General features: G+C 50.9%; 1 protein-coding gene across 3 annotated transcripts; it reads left to right on the top strand.

Moving 5' to 3' along the window:
• Nucleotides 1–26: 26 nt before the first annotated feature.
• Nucleotides 27–19,553, top strand: RSPH6A (radial spoke head 6 homolog A). 3 transcript variants are annotated; one of them, XM_021094593.2, is made up of 6 exons: nt 27–859; nt 3,972–4,209; nt 10,625–11,389; nt 12,675–12,819; nt 13,482–13,599; nt 19,164–19,553. In XM_021094593.2, the coding sequence occupies exons 1-6, from the start codon at nt 186–188 to the stop codon at nt 19,399–19,401; spliced, it is 2,178 nt and encodes a 725-aa protein (XP_020950252.1). In that variant the 5' UTR covers nt 27–185; the 3' UTR covers nt 19,402–19,553. The 3 variants fall into 3 exon arrangements, with proteins under 3 accessions (XP_020950252.1, XP_020950253.1, XP_084817337.1); XM_084961211.1 differs by having other exon boundaries at nt 81–1,897; nt 2,768–4,209; XM_021094594.2 differs by lacking the exon at nt 13,482–13,599 and having other exon boundaries at nt 53–859.
• The last annotated feature ends 1,542 nt before the right edge of the window (nt 19,554–21,095 follow it).

The following is a 21,095-nucleotide window of genomic DNA, read 5'->3' as shown; positions in this document are numbered from 1 at the left end:
CTGCGCAGAGGGCCGCTCCTCGCCCCGCTTCCCCGCGCGCCCTCCCCTGGTAACCGCCCGCCCCTCCCTCCTTGGCAACCGGCGTCTCTGCGGCTGTCAGGGTCGGAGGTACACCTATACGGCGGGCGACTGGTCTGGCCTAGCTGCGGGCCTTCCTCCCAGAGGTCCACGGTCCCGTTTAAACTATGGGGGACCCACCCCCCGACCCCGAGCCCCCGCCCCAGCCAAGCTCCAGCCATCGGGATTCTCAGGTCTCCGAGCAGCGGCGGCGACGCAGTCGGGAACCCTCTAGGCCCTCAGCCTCAGATGAGGTGCAGCAGATACCGCTTGACACGCGGATCCTGCGCAGCAGTCAGGAGATCCCGTCGAACCCGATGAACCTCCAGGGCTGGTCACAAGGGGCCAGCCTGCCTCCAAATGAGAACGCCTTGTTCCAGGCTGAGGAAGCCCAGCTGGGCGAAGTAGAGTACCTTTCCCCAAATACGGGCTTCCCCTCCGAGGAACAGCCCCGCACTTACCCGAGTGAAGACGGGCTCTGGGCTCACAACGCCAGTCTAATGCTGCAGCAGCTACGTCAGGGCAAAGGCAGCCTCTTCCAGCAAGTGGAGGCTGCCTATCAGGAGCCTCGGGCTGACCTCTTGGGCCAGTTCACCATGTACCAGAGAGAAGACCTGCAGTTCAGCCAGGGTGCCCAGCATGGGCCCTACATCAGGGATGACCCTGCCCTCCAGTTCTCCCCCTCTGAGCTGGGATTCATGCCCTTCAACATAGAGGCGCCTGAGCCGGAACCTCGGGAGCTGGCTGTGCAGAACGCCAAGGCCTACCTGCTGCAGACCAGCATCAAATGTGACCTCAGCCTGTGAGAGTGGGGCCCTGGAGTGGGGAGGGGATTGGACCCAGGTAGGGAGAGGCCCCAGCCAAGGCCCTTCCTCAGGTCTGGGGTCTCCTCAGTAAGGGGAGAACCAGCGACTACTCTGGAGGCATCTGACTCAGACTAGAAGTCAGGCCGTAAATACTAAAAGCCAGCATTTACTTAGCAGACATTGTGCCACCACTTCACACATCAACATCTGGTTCTCGCAGCTGAGATCAGTGCATCTTCTATTCCCATTTTGCATGAGAGGAAATTGAGAGAAATTAGGTCCTGTATCCAAAATAACACAGCTAGGATGTGACAGAGCCAGGATTTCAGCACAAGCGATTTGACTCCTGAGGCCCTGTTGTCTGTTTGCCAAGGTCACTTATCTGAAGTCATAACACCCTTCTCGACACCCCATCACATCCTCATGACGCTGACTCTGTAGTGGGCGAGTAGACTATATATAGTAAATTATAAGGTTATGATAAGAGCTAAGGTGAGCAACAAGGCAGAGTACTGAGGATAGGGCGAGCGGGTTACGTGGTGTGAGGTCAGGGAGGGCCTCTCGCAGATAATGACATTTGATCAGGGGCCTGAGGGTGGTGAGGGAGCACACCTTGCAGGTAACTGGAGGAAGAGTCTGGGGTATGGAACACAGCGAGCATAAAGGCTTCAAAACTTGTGTTTGAGGGACAGCAAGGAGGCTGGTGCGACTGGAACCAAGGGAGGAAGAGGGTGTGAGAGAAGATGAGTTTGGGAAGTAACAGGTCTCACTGAACCAAAACACTGACCCCTATCCCTCCTGTGCTCAGAGCCTGCCATGGCTCACCAGTGCCCTCAGGAGAAGAAGGTTCATTCTTCTCTTACAGGCCCTATAGAATTCAACCCCAGAGTTCCGTCGTGGTGCAGCGGAAACGAATCCAACTGGAAACAGTGAGGTTTTGGGTTCGATCCCTGGCCTCGCTCAGTGGGTTAAGGATCAAGCGTTGACATGAACTGTGGTATAGGTAACAGACATGGCTTGGATCCCACATTGCTGTGGCTCTGGTGCAGGCCAGCGCTACAGCTCTGATTGAACCCCTAGCCCGGGAACCTTTCCATATGCCTTGGGTGCGGCCCTAAAAAGCAAAAAAAAAAAAAAAAAAAAACAAGAATTCAACCTCTTCTCCCTCTCCAAACTTTATCTCTAGTCACTTCCTACCTCAGATCCTAGAATCTAGTCGAAATTCACATCCAGCTCTTCCCCAATATTACCCAGCACTGAGGAGCTTCAGGGTCCCTTACTGAAAAGCCCTGGTGAAAGTCTCACTTCTTACCCTTCCCAGTTCAGCCATGTCCCCCACCACACCCAAGACTGCTGCCAAAGGGTTTGCGCGCCAGGGAGGGTTAGGCCATACGTGCTTTGAAGTCAGGCCAGCTAAGTTTTTAAGTCCTGGCTGTGCTACCAGACTGTGAGACCTCATGACCTCAACTATTCCAAGCCACAGTTTCCTCATGTGGGGAATGGGCATAATTGCGCCTCAGATGTATGATTGTGAGACTCCAACATTGCCCTCAAGTGCCCAGCATGGTCCCTGACTCATGAATGGAAGCCATTAAGACACTGTTCTCCCACAACCCCTGTCCCTCCCTCTGCTCCATCCACACCGACCTCCTCCTCGTTCCTCCGGCATGCCAGGCACATGCTCAACTCAAGGCCTTTGTGCTGCATTCTCAACTGTATCATCTGCAAACCAGGGCAGTTTTGCTCCTTTCTTTTAAGGCTTTTACCTTTTCTTTCTTTCTTTTTTTCTTTTTTTTTTTTTTGTCTTTTTGCCATTTTATTGGGCTGCTCCCACAGCATATGGAGGTTCCCAGGCTAGGGGGTCCAATCAGAGCTGTAGCCACCGGCCTATGCCAGAGCCACAGCAACGAGGGATCGGGTAAGGCCAGGGATCGAACCTGCAACCTGATGGTTCCTAGTCGGATTTGTTAACCACTGAGCCACAACGGGAACTCCGCTTTTACCTTTTCTTTCTTTTTCACGTCACACTGCATTGGCAAGGACGGCTGGTACAGTAGGACACAGACACAGTGAAAGAAGGCATCTTCATTCCCAGTCTCAGGGGACATACTCGGTCTTTTACCATTACGTTTGGTGTGTGCTGCAGATAACCTGGAGCCACCCTTATGATATGAGAACATGTTACCTTCTGTTCCTAGTTTGCTAGATTTTTAAAAATCACGAATGGGTGTTAAATGTTATCAATCTCTCTGCACCTTTTAGGTGATCTTACATTTCTCCTTTAACAAGTTAATGTGATGAATTACATTTTTTTCCCTATTTTTCTACTGTCAGTCCAGCCTTACATTCCTGTTCTTAGTCCAATTTAATCATCTTTTTGATGATGTCAAAATCAAAGATGTGTCATCTTTTCGAGAATGCTGGATGCCATTTGCTAATATTTTGTCTAGGATTTCAGCACCTATATTTCTAAGTGAGATTGACATGGGATTTCCCTTTCTCCGAATTTCCTTGAGTTTGGGCATCAAAATTAGGTTAGATTCACAAAATGTCTCAAGGCCCATGCATCTGCTGTTTCTTCTGCCTGAAACATCTTCCGACCAATATTTGGCTGGCATGCCTTCTCACTAAATGAGATCATTCAGATCTCAGCTTAAAATCACCTCATTGAGGCCCTCCCTGGCCTCCCCATTTAAAATGACAAACCGGGAGTTCCCTGGTGGCTCAGCAAGTTAAGATTCTGGCATTGTAACAGCTGCTCAGGTCACTGCTGTGGTGTGAGTTCAAACCCTGGCCTGGGAACTTCTCTATGGTGCAGGTGCAGCCAAAAATAAATAAAAATAAGTAAAATTGCAAACCATCTCCTATCCCTGGCCTTCCCAGCTCCAATTCTCTGCTTTCTTTGTCTCCATATGAATTACCATGCCTAACATATATATTGTGCACGTTTGGTTAATACCGCTCCCCATCCATCACCCCCCAGGGCAGGGACCTTTCCTCTTCCCCACTGAGTCCCCAGCGCTAGGCTCAGAGCCAGACACAAGCCGCAGCTCAGTAAGCTGAGTGAGTGACACCCTCCACCTCCCACCTTCCCTCTCCCTGAGGCAGGTATGAGCACCTGGTGAACCTGCTGACCAGGATCCTGAACCAGCGGCCGGAGGACCCCTTGTTCCTCCTGGAGTCGCTGAGCCGCACCACGCAGTGGGAGTGGTTCCACTCCAAGTTAGACACACTTCGGGACGACCCCGAGATGCAGCCCACCTATGAGATGGCCGAGAGGCAGAAGGCACTCTTCAGCCGGAGCGGCGGCGGGGAGGGCGGCGAGCAGGAGATGGAGGAGGAGGTGGTGAGTGAACCAGTGGGGAGGGCGCGCGGCGGAAAGGGCCCAGGCTTAGGCACGTGCTGCTGCCTGGAGGTGAGGGCGCGCAGGGCCACACCCGGAAACACCTGCGATTTCAATCCAGCGTGTGGGGCAGGCGCCAGGTCGCGGAGGGCCTTGAACGCCAGGCTAAGGGGCGTGGACTTTCTCCTGAGGCCACTGGAGAGCCAAGCAGAAGAACGGTGGGTCAGCTCTGCTGTGTAGAAAACCGACTCCAGCGCCAGGTGGAGGTGGAGGCTGGCTTCCCCTACTATCCCTTACTCCCTCCTGCCAGTAACTTTTGCAGATGTTTTCCATGAAACTCCCTGCCTCCAGGAGTCTCTCAACACTGAATTTGCCCCGTCTCCCCAGGTTTTCCCGTTTGCAAGTTAGGACCGGCTAAGAACTCTTGCACCCGTAACTCATGAACATTCTGCCATCCTCAGAGTTTTTAATTCCACGATTCTGATTCCAGCATTGGACAGCTTAAAATTTGGCTGAAATTTTCTTGCACTCGTTCAGGAAATGTTTGTGGAGAACTCTCTGTGTATGATAATTCGGACCCCTCCTAGGCCTCCTGCTAAGAGCTTTAGGAACATTTTCATCCCTGAAACAACCTTGTAAGGCAAATGCCATTTATTATTCCTGTTTGTGGAGGAAGGACTTAGAGGGTTCCAAGCTAAAAGAGACTAGGAAGGCAGAACCATGTCCTCCAAAGCCCGGGCCATAACCTCTGTCATCTCTGCAGATGCTATTGGTCTGTGCTCATGTCTTGTGCTTCTGAGATTCTAGAATTCTGGTGACAGTGGGGTGGGATAGTGAGAGAACCAGGGACAGCCGTCTGACCAAGGAATAAGTCTGTGGGTGAGCAGAGCACAGGCAGGAATCCAAGACTTAGGCACGAAGAACAGTCTTATCTGAGAATACGGTTTTAAATTTCCGATTAGCAGCCTCTCTTTGAGAAGCCCTACTCCCTTAGAACTGCACCCTTCTTCCCTTACACCCCCAGGTCACAAGGCCACGTAACCTTGTCCCTGGTGGCCCAGCCTCCTTAGTTCGCTGCCTCTAGAGGCTCCACTCCTTAGAACTCCACAGCTTGTGAGGCTCCGCCCCCCCGAAATTCAATCCTTAGGAAAGCTCCACCCTCTTCCAACAGCTAGTCCTTGAGGCCCCACCCCTTTAAAGCTTGAAGCTGGAGTTTTGTTTTTTTTTTTGTCTTTTGTTGTTGTTGTTGTTGCTATTTCTTGGGCCGCTCCCGCGGCATATGGAAGTTCCCAGGCTAGGGGTTGAATCGGAGCTGTAGCCACTGGCCTACACCAGAGCCACAGCAACGCGGGATCCGAGCCGCGTCTGCAACCTACACCACAGCTCACGGCAACGCCGGATCGTTAACCCACTGAGCAAGGGCAGGGACCGAACCCGCGACCTCATGGTTCCTAGTCGGATTCGTTAACCACTGCGCCACGACGGGAACTCCGAAGCTGGAGTTTTTAATGCGAGGTCTGTGCAAGGGCAAAATTGTGGGTGTTTGTGGCCTGTGCATATTTCTAGGAAGAGATTCAAATCTATGATTCAGCATCTTGCATTTATTTTTCAGTCTGAGGGGAGGAAGGGCTCTCATTTCTCTCATTTTCTATTTCTTCCATGATCCCCAACAGCATTTATGGAAAAATTCCTTCTTTCTTCTGCTTTGAAAATGTCACTTCTACCATTTATTTACACCTGTATGGACTCTGGTCGGTCTTTGGAATCTCTGTTTTTTGCCTTGCTCCGTGGATGGCTTTCAGCTCTAGGTCCCCTGTTTGCTGTGTTCAACCACTGCAGAGCACGTTTGGCTGTTTGGTAGCATAAGACTCCCCATCTCCGCACCTCTTTTGAAAAGTTCCTGACTATTCTCACATTTATAGTTTTTTGTTTGTTTGTTTGTTTGTTTAGGACCACGCCTGCAGCATATGGACGTTCCCAAGCTAGGGGTCTCATCGGAGCTGTAGCCACCGTCCTACACCACAGCCACAGCAAAGCCAGATCCGAGCTGCATCTGCGACTGACACCACAGCTTATGGCAACGCTGGAGCCTTGACCCAATGAGTAGGGTCATGGATGGAACCTACATCCTCATGGATACTAGTTGGGTTCGTTACCGCTGAGCCACAACAGGAACTCCTCACATTTATAGTTTTAAACTAACTTCGGGATTTGCGCATCACGTTCTAAAAACTAACACCTTCCTGTATTCTTTTGACAACACAGATCACTTTAAGACAGGAAATTGATGTCACAGAAATGAAGACCAGTGTCTTAGAAAAGACAAGTTTTTCTCACCCCTGATAAGTGCAAGCAGTCTAGGGCTGGCAAGGTGGCTCCCCAGTGAAGGGGCACTGAGAGTTGTCTTCTTCCCACCCTCTCCAGACCCCAAACCAAGAAAGCAGTTTTCAGCATCATGGTAACCTGGATGTAAATCCCATCTCTGGCCAAGGAAGTCAATAAGGCTCAATTTTGGCTGCATGTGCTTGATTAAAATGGCCCAGGGAGGTCCCATCGAGGCTCAGTGGAAACAAATCTGACTAGTATCAATGAGGACACAGGTTCAATCCCTGGCCTCGCTCAGTGGGTTAAGGATCTGGTGTTGCCACCAGATGTGTTGTAGATCGCAGACTCGGCTTGGATTCAACCCCTTGGATTCCCTGGCATGGGAACCTCCATATGCCTCGGGTGCAACCCTTTAAAAAAAAAAAAAAAGAAAGGCCCAGGCATTTCAGCAAAACATTTCATTTTTTTATTTCGTCACTTCAATTTGCCAAGAGTGGGTAAAGTTGGGGCAGCATCTCTGTGAGTTCATTGTGTTGACATTTGGTCTTTGAGTATGTCACTTAATATTTGAAAACTAGCTGCTACAGTCTCAGACATCATGTGCCCACAGGGAGAAGGGCCTCTCCCCTATGTGTCTCTCACTATTTGGGGGGGGCCCTTCTTCACCAGCAGCATGTGGAAGTTCCCAGGCCAGGGTTTGAACCCATACCACAAACTGCTGTAGTGACAATGTCGGATCCTTAACCCACTGCACCACAAGAGAACTCTTCTTTGTCACTTTTTTCTTAAATCAGGGACCAAGTTTCCCAAGAGCCCCTCAGAAAACCTCCGCTTCGGAGTTCCCATCGTGGCTCAGTGGTTAACGAATCCAACTAGGAACCATGAGCTTGCAGGTTTGATCCCTGGCCTCGCTCAGTGGGTTAAGGATCCGGCATTGCCGTGAGCTGTGGTGTAGGTCACAGACGCAACTTGGATCGGATCACGCATTGCTGTGGCTGTGGTGTAGGCCGGCGGCTACAGCTCCAATGAGATCCCTAGCCTGGGAACCTCCATATGCCACAGGTGTGGCCCTAGAAAAGACCCCCCCCCAAAAAAAAAGAAAAGGAAACCTCTGCTTGTGTCTTGTTGGCTGGATTGGGTCACATGACCATCCCTGGCTGCAAGGGAGGATGGGAAAGTGACAGTGGGGCTTCTCCAGCCTGGAGAAAGGCAAGCAGTAGAGAAGGGGGTTGAGGATGGAGCCAGCGCAGTGGGCTGACAGTGCCGACCCCATCAAATCCAAGGGGAGGGATGTGGCTGGGCTCCAGGCTAAGCTGGTATTCAGGGATCCCAGTGCCCATATCTCACCCCTGTGGCTCTCTCCTCCCCTACCTCTTCTTGTGTACAGCTGCCCCCACAGCTCCTGAATTTATTTATTTTTAAAAATCCATCCAGTTGCTACTAGGAAATCTTTTCTCCAAGATCATAGATAGGCTCTTCCTGGAACCTGGGAGAATGAAAGAGGAAGGAAGATTCTGGCCACAGTTAATAGAGGAGTTATGGAGTAGGGGCTAAGAATGTGGCCTGTGGAGCCAGACCAACCTGAGTTCAAACCCTGCCATCCCCCGAACTAATTTCTAGGCAGGAGGATGCCAGCTGTGCTTTCTCTCCACCCAGTTACAAATTGCAGAGGGAGAGAAGGAGAGTCTGATCTGCCATTTCGGGGCTGTTGTCCTTGCTTGCTCCAATCAGCAGTGGCCAGAGGACAGGGCGATATCATTTAATCACAGTTGGTGGGGTCACTCCATTACCAGCTTGATGGGAGGCATTTCCAGACATTTCCATTCTTGTGGGCCAGGCACACACCCTAAAGAGAGCTTCCTATGCTCATTCCTGTATCTTCCCTGCGGGCAGCGTGGGGAGTTTGAGGCTTAAGTTTTGACTCTGTCCCCCTGAGTTGCTGCTGTCAACATCAATTAAGCAAAGAGGCTTTTGCATTGTGTTTGAGATCTTTCTTCTTATTTTAATGATTAAAATATAGTTGATTTACAATCTTGTGCCAATTTCTGCTGTACTGCAAAGTGACCCAGATACACACACACACACACACACACACACACACACATACGCACCTACACACACACACACACACACACACACACACACACACACACACACACACACACACACATTCCCTTTCTTATATTATCTTCCATCATGCTCTATCCCAAGAAACTGGATATCAGTCCCTGTGCTGTACAGTAGGACCTCATTGCTTATCCACTCTAAATGTAATGGTTTGTATCTACTAATCCCATACTCCCAGTCCATCCCACTCCTTCTCACCTCCCCAGAATCACTTTCAAAATAATGATTCTCCTCCTATAGAGTATTAGTCAGGTTGTGTCATGTTGAGCTGAGATAACAGCCCAACAATCTTTTTTCTTTTTTTTTTTTTGTCTTTTGTCTTTGTTGTTGTTGTTGTTGTTGTTGTTGTTGTTGTTGCTATTTCTTGGGCCGCTCCCACGGCATATGGAGGTTCCCAGGCCAGGGGTCCAATCGGAGCTGTAGCCACCGGCCTACGCCAGAGCCACAGCAACGCGGGATCCGAGCCGCTTCTGCAACCTACACCACAGCTCACGGCAACGCCGGATCGTTAACCCACTGAGCAAGGGCAGGGACCAAACCCGCAACCTCATGGTTCCTAGTCGGATACGTTAACCACTGTGCCACGACGGGAACTCCCAGCCCAACAATCTTAATGGCTTAATACCACACAGCTTATTTCTTGCTCACACTACTTGCCCATCCAGGCTTGGCAAGAGAGCTTGGCTCAGAATACCTGTCGTGGCTCAGTGGTTAAGGAATCCGACTAGGAACCATGAGGTTTCGGGTTCCATCCCTGGCCTCGCTCAGTGGGTTAAGGATCCAGCATTGCCCTGAGCTGTGGTGTAGGTTGCAGACGTGTCTCAGATCCAGGGTTGCTGTGGCTCTGGTGTAGGCCGGCGGCTACAGCTCCGATTAGACCCCTAGCCTGGGAACCTCCATATGCTGCAGAAGCAGCCCTAGAAATGACAAAAAGACAAAAAGACAAGAAAAAAGAGAGAGAGAGAGAGAGCTTCAGCCACTTGATGTGGAGAGTAAAGGACGTGCCCCTGTTCCACAGGCTTCCATAGTGGCAAAGCAGGAAAAAGAGGGCATAGGAGGAGTTCTCGTCGTGGTTCGGTGATTAAGGAATCTGACGAGCATCCATGAGGACACAGATTCAATCCCTGGCCTCGCTCAGTGGGTTAAGCATCCAGCACTGCTATGAGCTGCACTGTAGCTCCCAGACTCCACTTGGATCCTGCGTTGCTGTGGCATAGGCTGCCAGTTGCAGCTCCATTCAACCCCTAGCCTGGGAACTTCCATATACAGCAGGCGTGGCCCTAAAAAAAAAAAAAGAGAGAGAGAGAGGGCATAGGAAACCCCATGGGTGGGTTCTTACAGCTAGCTACCACCTGGGTATGACCCACGGCCCTTTCACTGCCATTTCAGGTGGTTGGACAAGTGACATGGCCAGTCCTGAATGCAGTAGGCATGGAATGGGAATGTATAATCCTGCTGTGGAGAGGGACTTCAAACATTTGTGAATAACAAAACAGTCTAGCAGGCATAGGAAGAAGATGCAATAACTGTTCCTTTTAACACTGTTGGGGCTTTTCACAAATGGGGCTTTTTTAAAATGGTAATGTAGGAAAAACCTCAGTATGTCTGCCCCCAAGTCGTTTACATCAACTGGTATAATTTAAGTATCATCTCTTTTTTTGGGGGGGGCACACCCATAGCACCTGTGGAAGTTCCCAGGCCAGGGGTTGAACCAGCGCCACAGCAGGGAACTAAGCCACAGCAGTGACAACACCAGATCCTTAACCTACTGAGCCACCAGGGAACTCCTAGGCATCATCCTTTTTTTTTTTTTTTTTGCACACTTAGCCCTGCATCTCACTGGCCAGAAGTAGTTGTGTGCGGAACTAGGTTATACACTCCTTTAACCCGCTGGGCTCTGGAAGAGTCAGGCTGGAGCGCAGGGCTTCAGGCTTCTTCCCTCTGCCTCCCCCCACCCCCACCGCAGGCCGACACCGCGGTGCCCAACATCATGGAGAAGGCCTTCTACTTCGAACAGGCGGGCGTGGGCCTGAGCTCCGACGAGAGTTTCCGCATCTTCATGGCCCTGAAGCAGCTGGTGGAGCAGCAGCCCATCCATAGCTGCCGCTTCTGGGGCAAGATCCTGGGGCTCAGTCGCAGCTACCTGGTGGCCGAGGTGGAGTTCCGGGAGGGCGAGGAGGAGGGCGAAGAGGAGGAAGTGGAGGAGCTGATGGAGGGCGGCGAGGTCCTGGAGGCGCACGCGGAGGAGGAGGGCGAGGAGGATGAGGAGAAGGTCTCGGACCTTATCCCCAAGTCCACGTGGAAGCCGCCACCCGTCATCCCCAAGGAGGAGAGCCGCTCGGGCGCCAACAAGTACCTGTATTTCGTGTGCAACGAGCCGGGCCGGCCGTGGGTGCGGCTGCCCCACGTGACGCCCATTCAGATCGTGCAGGCCCGCAAGATCAGGAAGTTCTTCACTGGCCGCCTGGATGCGCCCGTCGTCAGCTACCCGCCCTTCCCGGGCAACGAGGCCAACTACCTGCGGGCCCAGATCGCCCGCATCTCCGCCGCCACACACATCAGTCCCCTCGGCTTCTACCAGTTTGGCGAGGAGGAGGGCGACGAGGAGGAGGAGGGCGGTGCCGGGCGCGACTCCTACGAGGAGAACCCGGACTTTGAGGGCATCCCGGTTCTCGAGCTTGTGGACTCCATGGCCAACTGGGTGCACCACACCCAGCACATCCTGCCGCAGGTGAGGACCGGACCGAGCCAGGGCGACTCGGAAATAACGGTATCAGGCACCTGCTCGCTAGGCATCGCCCTCAGTGGATGAGACAGTGTGGACCTGCATTTACTGCAAGTTTAATGGGTCTGAACTTTACATACATTTATGTATTAATTTAAGGAAGCACCTTCTGTGTGCCAGGAACTTTTTATTCATTCGTTTATCCAATAAACATTGATTGACTCCACAACTTTTTTTTTTAAGCTGCACCCCAGGCATATGGAGGTTCCCAGGCTAGGGGTTGAATCGGAGCTCCAGCTGCCAGCAACCACAGCCACAGCAACATGGGATCTGAGCAGTCCATATCTGTGACCTACACCACAGCTCATAGCAATGCCAGATCCTTAACCCACTGAGCAAGGCCAGGGATTGAACCCACAACCTTGTGGCTCCTAGTTGGATTTGTTTCTGCTGCGCCACAACGGGATTCACAATTTTTTTTGGCCACACCCATGGCATGTGGAGTTACCTCAACTGCTTGGATCCTTAACCACTGGGACACCAGGGAACTCCCACAATGTTTTACTGAAATAACTCCTTTTGAGATTAGTACAATTATCATCCCTATTTCATAGTTACTGAAACTGAAGTCTGCTATATGCTGTGCACTTAGGTCATTCATTCAACATTTATTGGAGTTCCCTGGTGGCCTCGCAGTTAAAGGATGCAGCATTGTCACTGCTGTGGCTTGGGTCACTGCAATGGTGGGATGGTTTAATCCCTGGCACAGGGAACTTATACATGCTGCAGGGGTGCAACCAAAAAAAAAAAAAAAAAAAGTCAAACATTTATCAACTCTTTAGTACCTCATGTAACCCAACAACGACCCAACGAGAGAGGCACCCATGACACCCCATTTCACATATGAGCAACAGGGGAGCTTATCCAAATGTCAGCTCCACAAGGGCAGAGATGTGGGGGTTGTCTTTTCTCAAGTTCATAGTCCCAGCACCTAGAGCAGTGCCTGTATATAGTAGGAGCTCCTTAAATATACACCAAGTGAACAGAGAAATGGATGCAGAGATGGAGGCCACAGAGCCAGAGCCAGGAATCCCCCATCTCCTTGCTACAGCTTTCTCCTTCCATTCGCTCCCACCTCTTACCTGCATACAAACCCTGTCCTTCCACCTATACCCAGGTCCCTGAGAACAGGACCAGTCCCCGGTGTCCTGCCTGGCTCTTTGCCTCCTCCCAGCAGGCAGGCTGGGCACTGTCCCCTGCGGGTGACATCTGACCTCCTCCCTACCTCCAGGGCCGCTGCACTTGGGTGAACCCTTTGCAGAAGACGGAGGAGGAGGAGGAGCTGGGAGAGGAGGAAGAGAAGGCCGATGAGGGGAGAGAGGAGGTGGAGCAGGAGGTCGGGCCCCCGCTGCTGACGCCGCTCTCAGAAGATGCAGGTAGGCATCCTCGCCTCATACACTGCCAGCTCTGGTGGAGACTGGGAGGAAGGTAGGGGGAGCAGTGAGACTGGGGGGGCACCTCTCTGAGCCTCAGTTGTATTCTCATCTAGAGAATGGGCATCCCATCTGGCGCGTGGCAATGTGGGCTTTGGGGGAGAGAGAGAGAGGGTTTGGGAGGCCTCCCCAGAGGAGGAAGGACATGAGCTGGATTTTCCAAGGCTGGGCAGGAATTTCCTGCGGTTGAGACTTCAGGCGCCTGGACAAAGGAAGAGAGAGTCTGAGAGTGGGCGAGGAGACAGAGTCTGGATGTGGACCCAGAGTCTTGCCCTGTCCTCTGACCCCTGGTCCAAACCAATGGCCGACCCAGAGGGAGTCTGGGGGTGTCGGGGGCCCTCAAGGCTCAGTGCCACCTTGCAAGGGAGGTGAGATAAGTGTCTCCATTTCCTGGGAGGGGTCACTGAGGCTCAGACAGGTGAGGTGGCTTCCTAAGGTCACCTGGCAAGAGAGCGGTCGGAGCCAGGGTTCAAACACTGAAGCCAGTGCTGTTCATTCCCACAGTTCCCTTCATGCCCTTCTTTGTCCTCCTTCCTTCTCTCTGCCTCTGCATGAGGAGCTGCAGCCTAGTCTCTGACCTCCCTGGTGCTCTTTGCTCCCCACAGAAATCATGCACATGTCACCCTGGACCGCCCGCCTGTCCTGCAGCCTCAGCCCACAGTATTCCGTGGCCGTGGTGCGCTCCAATCTCTGGCCTGGGGCCTATGCCTATGCCAGTGGCAAGTAGGTCTTTCCTAGTCCCTCCCAGTGGGGGGCTCCCCTACAACTTCATCAGAGCCAGGCCGGATGGGGCAGCTCACTAGGGTGGGCTGAGACTGGAAGACTCCGTTAAGAAAGTGTCCAGGGGTTGACCTCCTCACTCAGCTCCCAGGGGTCCCACTAAGGCTAAAAGGAGAAAGTCCTGACTAAGAGGCCGTGAGCCCCTTGCATGAAAGAATGGAGGGTCAGAAAGAGGAAGAAGGGGAGTTCCCATCGTGGCGCAGTGGTTAACGAATCCGACTAGGAACCCTGAGGTTGTGGGTTCGGTCCCTGCCGTTGCTCAGTGGGTTAACGATCCGGCGTTGCCGTGAGCTGTGGTGTAGGTTGCAGACGCGGCTTGGATCACGCATTGCTGTGGCTCTGGTGTAGGCTGGTGGCTATGGCTCCAATTAGACCCCTAGCCTGGGAATCTCCATATGCCGCGGGAGCGGCCCAAGAAATAGCAAAAAGACAAAAAAAAAAAAAGAAAAAAGAAAAAAGAAAAAGAAAAGAAAAGAAAGAGGAAGGAGGGAGTTCCCGTTGTGGCTCAGTGGTTAACAAATCTGACTAGGAACCATGAGGTCCCTGGCCTCGCTCAGTGGGTTAAGGATCTGGTGTTGCCGTGAGCTGTGGTGTACGTCACAGACATGGTTCGGATCTGCCGTTGCTGTGGCTGTGGTGTAGGCCAGCAGCTGTAGCTCCGATTCGACCCCTAGCCTGGGAACCATCATATGCTGCGGGTGCGGCCCTAGAAAGCAAAAAAAAAAAAAAAAAAAAAAAAAAAAAAAAAAAAAAAAAAAAAAAGAAAAGAAAAAAGAAAGGCAGAGGAACTGACTCACTGACTCAGAGCCACACTGCAAGTGCAGGATTCCAACCTGAATATCTGGCCCACTGGCCCAAGCTTTCCTGCTGTATGAGGCATGGAGCCAGACAGAACTCAGACGTCCCCTTGGGGGTGGCACTTGTAGGGGCAGTCTCCATCTCGGGGGATGCTAACTCCTTTCCTGGGCTCCCTGGACAGTTCTTTCAGTTTGAATGGTCTTCACGCTGTGGGCAGTATGTGTCCCACCAGAATCCCCTACCAGTTGCACCCAAAGGATCAACAGGCTGAAGTCACCCCCACACCATCCCGCCCTCAGTTACACACTCTGGACAAGTTCCTCAGCCTCTCGCCAGGCACGCGGCAGTTTCTCCGCTCAGCCACTAAGTGGAGAGCGCAGCCTGCGGTGTGGGGCATGCACTTACCAGCTCTGCCCACCAGATGGCACCACGACTTGTCATAGTTTTTCCTTTTCCACGTCAATGATGAAGCTGTACTGTTATTTGCTACTATGATTCGCTGCTTTGATTCATGTGTAATCATGATCATTTAACCACATTCTTGGCAATTTTTTACACTTGCAGAAGCATGGAGGAGGCATGCTCCATTTTGCCAGCGCCCTTCTTCTGGCCACACCCTACCTAATTTGTCAACATTCCTCTGAAAGCAAAATATCCAAACTTGGAGCTCCACTCACTCATCCAGCCTCCACCCCCCAGCTGCCTTCCTATCCACCACCCAAGTCACTTTTTTCTTTATAAAAGCCTTTTTTTTTTTTTTGGTCTTTTTAGGGCTGTACCTGAGACATATGGAAGTTCCCAGGCTAGGGGTTGAATCCGAGCTGAAGCTGCTGGTCTACACCATAGCCATAGCAACCGGGGATCTGAGCTTGGGCTTCGAACTACACTACAGCTCAGGGCAACAGCAGATCCTTAGTCCACGGAGCAAGGCCAGGGATGGAACCCTCATCCTCATGGATACTAGCTTGGTTTCCTTTCCATTGAGCCAGGACAAGAACTCCATCTTTATAACAGCCTTGAATGTCATTGTTTGTCAGCTGGCCCCAGGCACCTTGTTGAAAAGGGAGGTGTGGATCCTGCCCTGGGTTCAGGCCGAGGAAGCGTAGCTATTAATTGTACAGCAGCCTCATCCTTCCTCACCTTCTTAAGCACCTCCCACCCCCACCCTCAACAGCCCCTGCCACATGCCCTGTTAGAAATGAAAAGAAATATAACTAGGGAGAGAGGAGGAACAAATAACAGCTAATAATTGTCATGTCTTGAGGGGATCAAGGAAGAATTCCTGGGAGGGGAGTTCCTGTTGTGGCCCAGTGGAAATGAATCCTACTAGGAACCATAAGGTTGTGGGTTCAATCCCTCTCTCAGTGCACTAAGGATCTGGCATTGCCACGAACTGTAGCGTAGTTTGTAGATGCGGTTTGGATCCTGTGTTGCTGTGGCTGTGATGTAGGCCTGCAACTACAGCTCAGATTTGACCCCTAGCCTGGGAACTTCCATATGCCACATGTGTGGCCCTAAAAAGCAAAACAAAAACAAACAAACAAACAAAAAACAAAAAAAGAATTCCTGGGAAAAGCAGCCTTGATCTGAAATCTTTGGAGAAAGAAAGAACTGGGGGGAAAATCTGGCAGAAGAGCATTCTAGGGATTTCCCATCATGGCTCAGTGGTTAACGAATCTGACTAGGAACCATGAGGTTGCAGGTTCAATCCCTGGCCTTGCTCAGTGGGTTAAGGACCCAGCATTGCCCTGAACTGTGGTGTAGGTCATAGATGTGGCTCGGATCCTGCGTTGTTGTGGCTGTGGTGTAGGCCAGTGGCTACAGCTCTGATTAGACCCCTAGCCTAGAAACCTCCATATGCCAAGGATGTGGCACTAGAAAAGACAAAAATAAATAAATAAAAGAACATTCTAGACCAGAGGCTCCCAAACTGTGACTAGATAGGACTCGCTCGGGGATCTAGTCAAAGCGTGGGTTCTGGTTGCCTGGGGTGTGGATTGGAGCCCAAGATTCTCTTTTCTTAGCCACGGCAACTTCCTGGGGAGGCTGCTGGCTCCTGGGTGCTGGGTGGGCAGAGGTTGGGGGCTTCCAAGGAGGCAGTGTATTTGAAGGCTCTGAGGAAGATCTGGGGAAATCGAGTCTCAAGAGAAGAGCAAGGCTGTGAAAATAAGGTCAAATCCAGCTGCTCCACATGGCAGACTCCATCGCTCTCTCTTTCTCTTCTCTCCTCTCTGCCCCTCTCCCTGTCTCTCTGGTCCCTCTTTTCTTCTATTTACTCCTCTTTCCTTCTCCCATTAAAATTCTGGGGAGAGGTGAATGGGTGGGACTGGAACCCAACCAATTATGTCCTTGTTTATTATGTCTCCTCTCTCTAGAATGGAGGCACCATGTAAGGATCTGTCTAATTTGTTCCCAGCTAGGTCCCCAGTCATGGCTAATGTAAATAAAATATGAGCCACATATGTCATTTGAAATTTTCTAGTATCCACATTTAAGAAATAAAAATAAACAGGCAAAATTCATTTTAACAATTTTTTTTTAGGTCTACACCTGTGGCATATGGAAGTTCCCAGGCTAGGTGTGGAATCGAAGCTACAGCTGCCAGCCACAGCCACAGCCACAGCCACAGACACAGCCACAGCCACACCAGATCTGAGCTGCATCTCTGACCTACACCACAGCTCAGGGCAACACCAGATCCCTAACCCACTGAGCAAGGCCAGGGATGGAATCCACATCCTCACAGATGCTAGTTGGATTCGTTTCTGTTGTACCACAACGGGAATTCCAATAATGTGAAAATTATTAATGAGCTAGTTTACATTTTTTTCATACTAAGTCTTCAAAATCTGGGTTGAAGTTTACACTTACAGTGCATCTCAACTTGGGTGCTAAATTTTCATCGGAAATACTCGACCCATATTCAGATTTCACAACATTTACAGTTGACAAAGTAGATTCATATATCTAGGTTGTCACAGACATACTTAGATGTTTTGCAACAAATGAAGTATCCGTTTTATTGCTCAAACTTAAATAAAATTAGGAGTTTCCATCATGGCTCAGCACAAATGAATCTGACTAGCATCCATGAGGACGAAGGTTTGATCCCTGGCCTTGCTCAATGGGTTAAGTACCTGGCATTGCCACAAGCTGTGGCATAGGTAACAGATGAGATTCGGATCTGGCATTGCTTCGGCTGTGGCGTAGGCCAGCGACTACATTCCGATTCGACCCCTAGCCTGGGAACCTCCATATGCCTCAGGTGTGGCCCTAAACACACACACACACACACACACACACACAAAAAGCTTAGATAAAATTGAGTAAAATCCATTCCACCACACAACAGAAGAACACACATTCTTTTCAAGTGCACATGGAGTATTGCCCAGGATAGACCAAATGTTAGGCCGTAAATCAAGTCTCAATAAATTTAAAAGGCTTGATCGAATAAAATATGTTCTCTGACCACACTGGAATGAAACTAGAAATCAGTAACTGAAGGAAATTTGGGAAATTCACAGGTATATAGAACATGCTCCTAAATAATCAATGAGACAAAGAAGAAACACGAGTGAAATTTGAAAATTAAATAAAGTTAGAAATCCAGGGAGTTCCTGTTATGGCTCAGTTGGTTATGAACCCAACTAGTATCCATGAGGATGGGGATTTGATCCCTAGCCTCGTTCACAGGGCCCGGGATCTGGCGTTGCTGTGAGCTGTGCTGTAGGTCGCAGACGCGGCTCAGACCCCGAGTTTCGGTGGCTGTGGTGTAGATCGGCAGCTGCAGCTCCGATTTGACCCCTAGCCTGGGAACCTCCATATGCCGAGGGTGCTACGGCCCTAAAAAAGAAATAAAAAAGTTAGAAGTTCAGTTCTTCAGTCTCACCAGCCACATTTTTGTGTGTATGTGTGTGTGTCTTTTTGCCTTTTCTAGGACTGCTTCCTGCAGCATATGGAGGTTCCCAGGCTAGGGGTCAAATCAAAGCTGTAGCTGCTGGCCTATGCCACAGCCACAGCCACACCAGATCCGAGCTGCATCTGCGACCTACACCACAGCTCACAGCAACGCTGGATCCTTAACCCACTGAGCAAGGCCAGGGATCAAATCCGCAACCTCATGGTTCCTAGTCAGATTCCTTAACCACCGAGCCATGATGGGAACTACTCACCAGCCACATTTTAAGTGCTCAACATTTACATGTGCTGTTAGTGCAGCTCTGGACACAACCCAGCACGTAGCAGGTGCCAGTAAATATTGAAAAAGACAAATGGGAGTTCCCGTCGTGGCGCAGTGGTTAACGAATCCGACTAGGAACCATGAGGTTGTGGGTTCGGTCCCTGCCCTTGCTCAGTGGGTTAAGGATCCGGCGTTGCCATGAGCTGTGGTGTAGGTTGCAGACGCGGTTCGGATCCCGCGTTGCTGTGGCTGTGGTGTAGGCCTGTGGCTACAGCTCCGATTCGACCCCTAGCCTGGGAACCTCCACATGCCGCGGAAGCAGCCCAAAGAAATAGCAAAAACACCAAAAAAAAAAAAAAAAAAGAAAAAAGAAAAAGACAAATGAACAGGGAAACCTGGTCGGCACACTTCACTCTGCCACCCACAGCTTTGCAGTCATTCTGTGCCTACAATGGATTCCGCCTTTAACAAAAGTCCAGGCTGGGGTATTGAGGGTGAATTTCTGAGCATCTCTCTGCCCCTCCAGGAAGTTTGAGAACATCTACATTGGCTGGGGCCACAAATACAGTCCGGAGAACTTCAACCCAGCCCTGCCAGCCCCCATTCAGCATGAGTACCCCAGCGGCCCGGAGATCATGGAGATGAGTGACCCCACAGTGGAGGAGGAACAGGCCCTTAAGGCTGCCCAGGAACAGGCCCTGGTGGCCGCAGAGGAAGAGGAGGAGGATGAAGAGGAAGATGAGGATGAGGACCCAGATGACTGAGAGCCCATAGCCCCCTTCTTCAAGCAGGTGATAGCAGGTTTTCCCTTATGCATAGTTCCAGCTTGTTTTTTCAGTGTTGGCTTGCTTTCTGTCCATAGAGGGCAGGGGTAGAAGAGGGTGGCAGCTGCTCTGAATAAAATTTCCCCAGTGCATTCTGGCCGAGTCCATCCCTCATTTGTTCACCGCTTCCAAGTCAGGACTGTGGCCCTTTGCTGGGAACACAGACTTCGCCTTGTATAGTCTCGCCTATCTGTTCATTTATTCGTTCATCTGGTCATCAAACAACTACTGAAGTGCCTCCTGTCAGCCCAGCCCTGCATTGAGGACACAGTAGCAAGCAAGCAGCCCCAGATCTGGTTTCTGGGGGCTCACACAGGAGAGACAGACACATCTCCAGGCAATGACAACCCAAATGGGGAGCCTAGAGGACTGAGAGAGCTCCTGAGCTGGTTCATAAATAAACAGTGGGTAGGGAATTCCAAGCAGAGAGAATAGGGTGTGCAAAGACCCAAGCGCCAGAGTGAGAGACGTGATGTGTTGGGGTAGATTTTCTTTGTTTTTTGTTGGCTGCACATGGGGCATTCGGAAGATCCTGGGACAGGGATGGAACCTGCATCAAAGCAGCAATCTGAGCTGCTGCAGTGACAATGCTGGATCCTTAAACCCTTGTTGTGCCACAAGAGAACTCCCAAGATTCTCAAACCTCATTTTTGGAACATGGCGTGAGGAGTCAGTGAGAGAGCAGCAACAAGGCTGATGCAGGGAGTGCCCAAGCAGGAGAGGAGGAGTTTAGACCAGGACCGTGAAGAGGAATGGACTGGAAAAGAGGAATTCAAGTGACAGAATGCAGAAGACTTGGGGACTGGGATCCAGGAGTGATCGGAAATGGCAGAAATCTAAGGAGACACCAAGGTCTGCAACCTGGGTGACTGGAGGGGATAGCAGTGCCAACCCTAAGACGGGGAGACAGAAGAGAGACAGAATTTGGAGTTAGATGTCAATTTTATTGCAGGAATGGTTGAGTGTGAGATGCTCCTGAGACATTCTGGTGAGAAATCTGGGAGGTGACTGAATAAATGGGTAGAGGAAGATCTGTGATTCAGACAGGGTGGCATCAGCAGGGTGAGATCAGGAAGAGATTTGGGGTTTGCTAGCGGATCACTGGGGGCATTTCAAAGATCAATAAAATTTTGGTGGGTGTTGGAGGACCAAATGAGTTGGTTTTTTTTTTTTTTTTTTGGTTTTTGTAGGGCTGCACTCTCAGGATATGGAGCTTCTCAGGCTAGAGGTCAAATCGGAGCTGTAGCCACTGGCCTAAGCCACAGCCACAGCAATGTTGGATCCGAGCCGCTTCTGCGACCTACCGCACAGCTCAAGGCAACGCTGGATCCTTAACCCACTGAGCGAGGCCAGAGATCAGAACTGCGTCCTCATGGATGCTAGTCAGATTCGTTTCCGCTGAACCACGACGCGAACTCCGCCAATGAGATAGTTGAAGATAGTGAAGTCATGGAGTTATGTAGAATGTTGGTGGGAAATGTGGAAATATTTGGTGTTAGTATTAATCAGCAGTGGGTTCGATGAAGTCCTTGGCATTTTATGGAGACATTAGAGATCAAAGGGATTTTGGGGATCAGCAAAGAAGGGGAGGAATGGTTGGAGACGCTGACATATCGTGGACTTTAAGTTGTCAG

This window comes from Sus scrofa, chromosome 6 (assembly GCF_054392235.1).
Source record: "Sus scrofa isolate SSC_HxYL_T2T_F1_AM1 chromosome 6, Sscrofa_HxYL_maternal_Yorkshire_Landrace_v2.0, whole genome shotgun sequence".
In the NCBI taxonomy this organism is placed as follows: Eukaryota; Metazoa; Chordata; class Mammalia; order Artiodactyla; family Suidae; genus Sus; species Sus scrofa.
The sequence above is the reverse complement of the archived record's forward strand: the minus strand, read 5'-3'. Positions and strand labels throughout refer to the sequence as shown.

What these genes read in the sequence shown, in the direction of transcription:
- RSPH6A (XM_021094593.2), top strand. Translation starts at nt 186, where the DNA reads ATGGGGGACCCACCCCCCGACCCCGAGCCCCCGCCCCAGCCAAGCTCC. An exon ending in CCCAGCACATCCTGCCGCAG is followed by an intron (nt 11,390 to 12,674) that starts GTGAGGACCGGA and finishes CCCTACCTCCAG; the next exon opens with GGCCGCTGCACTTGGGTGAA. An exon ending in TATGCCTATGCCAGTGGCAA is followed by an intron (nt 13,600 to 19,163) that starts GTAGGTCTTTCC and finishes CTGCCCCTCCAG; the next exon opens with GAAGTTTGAGAACATCTACA.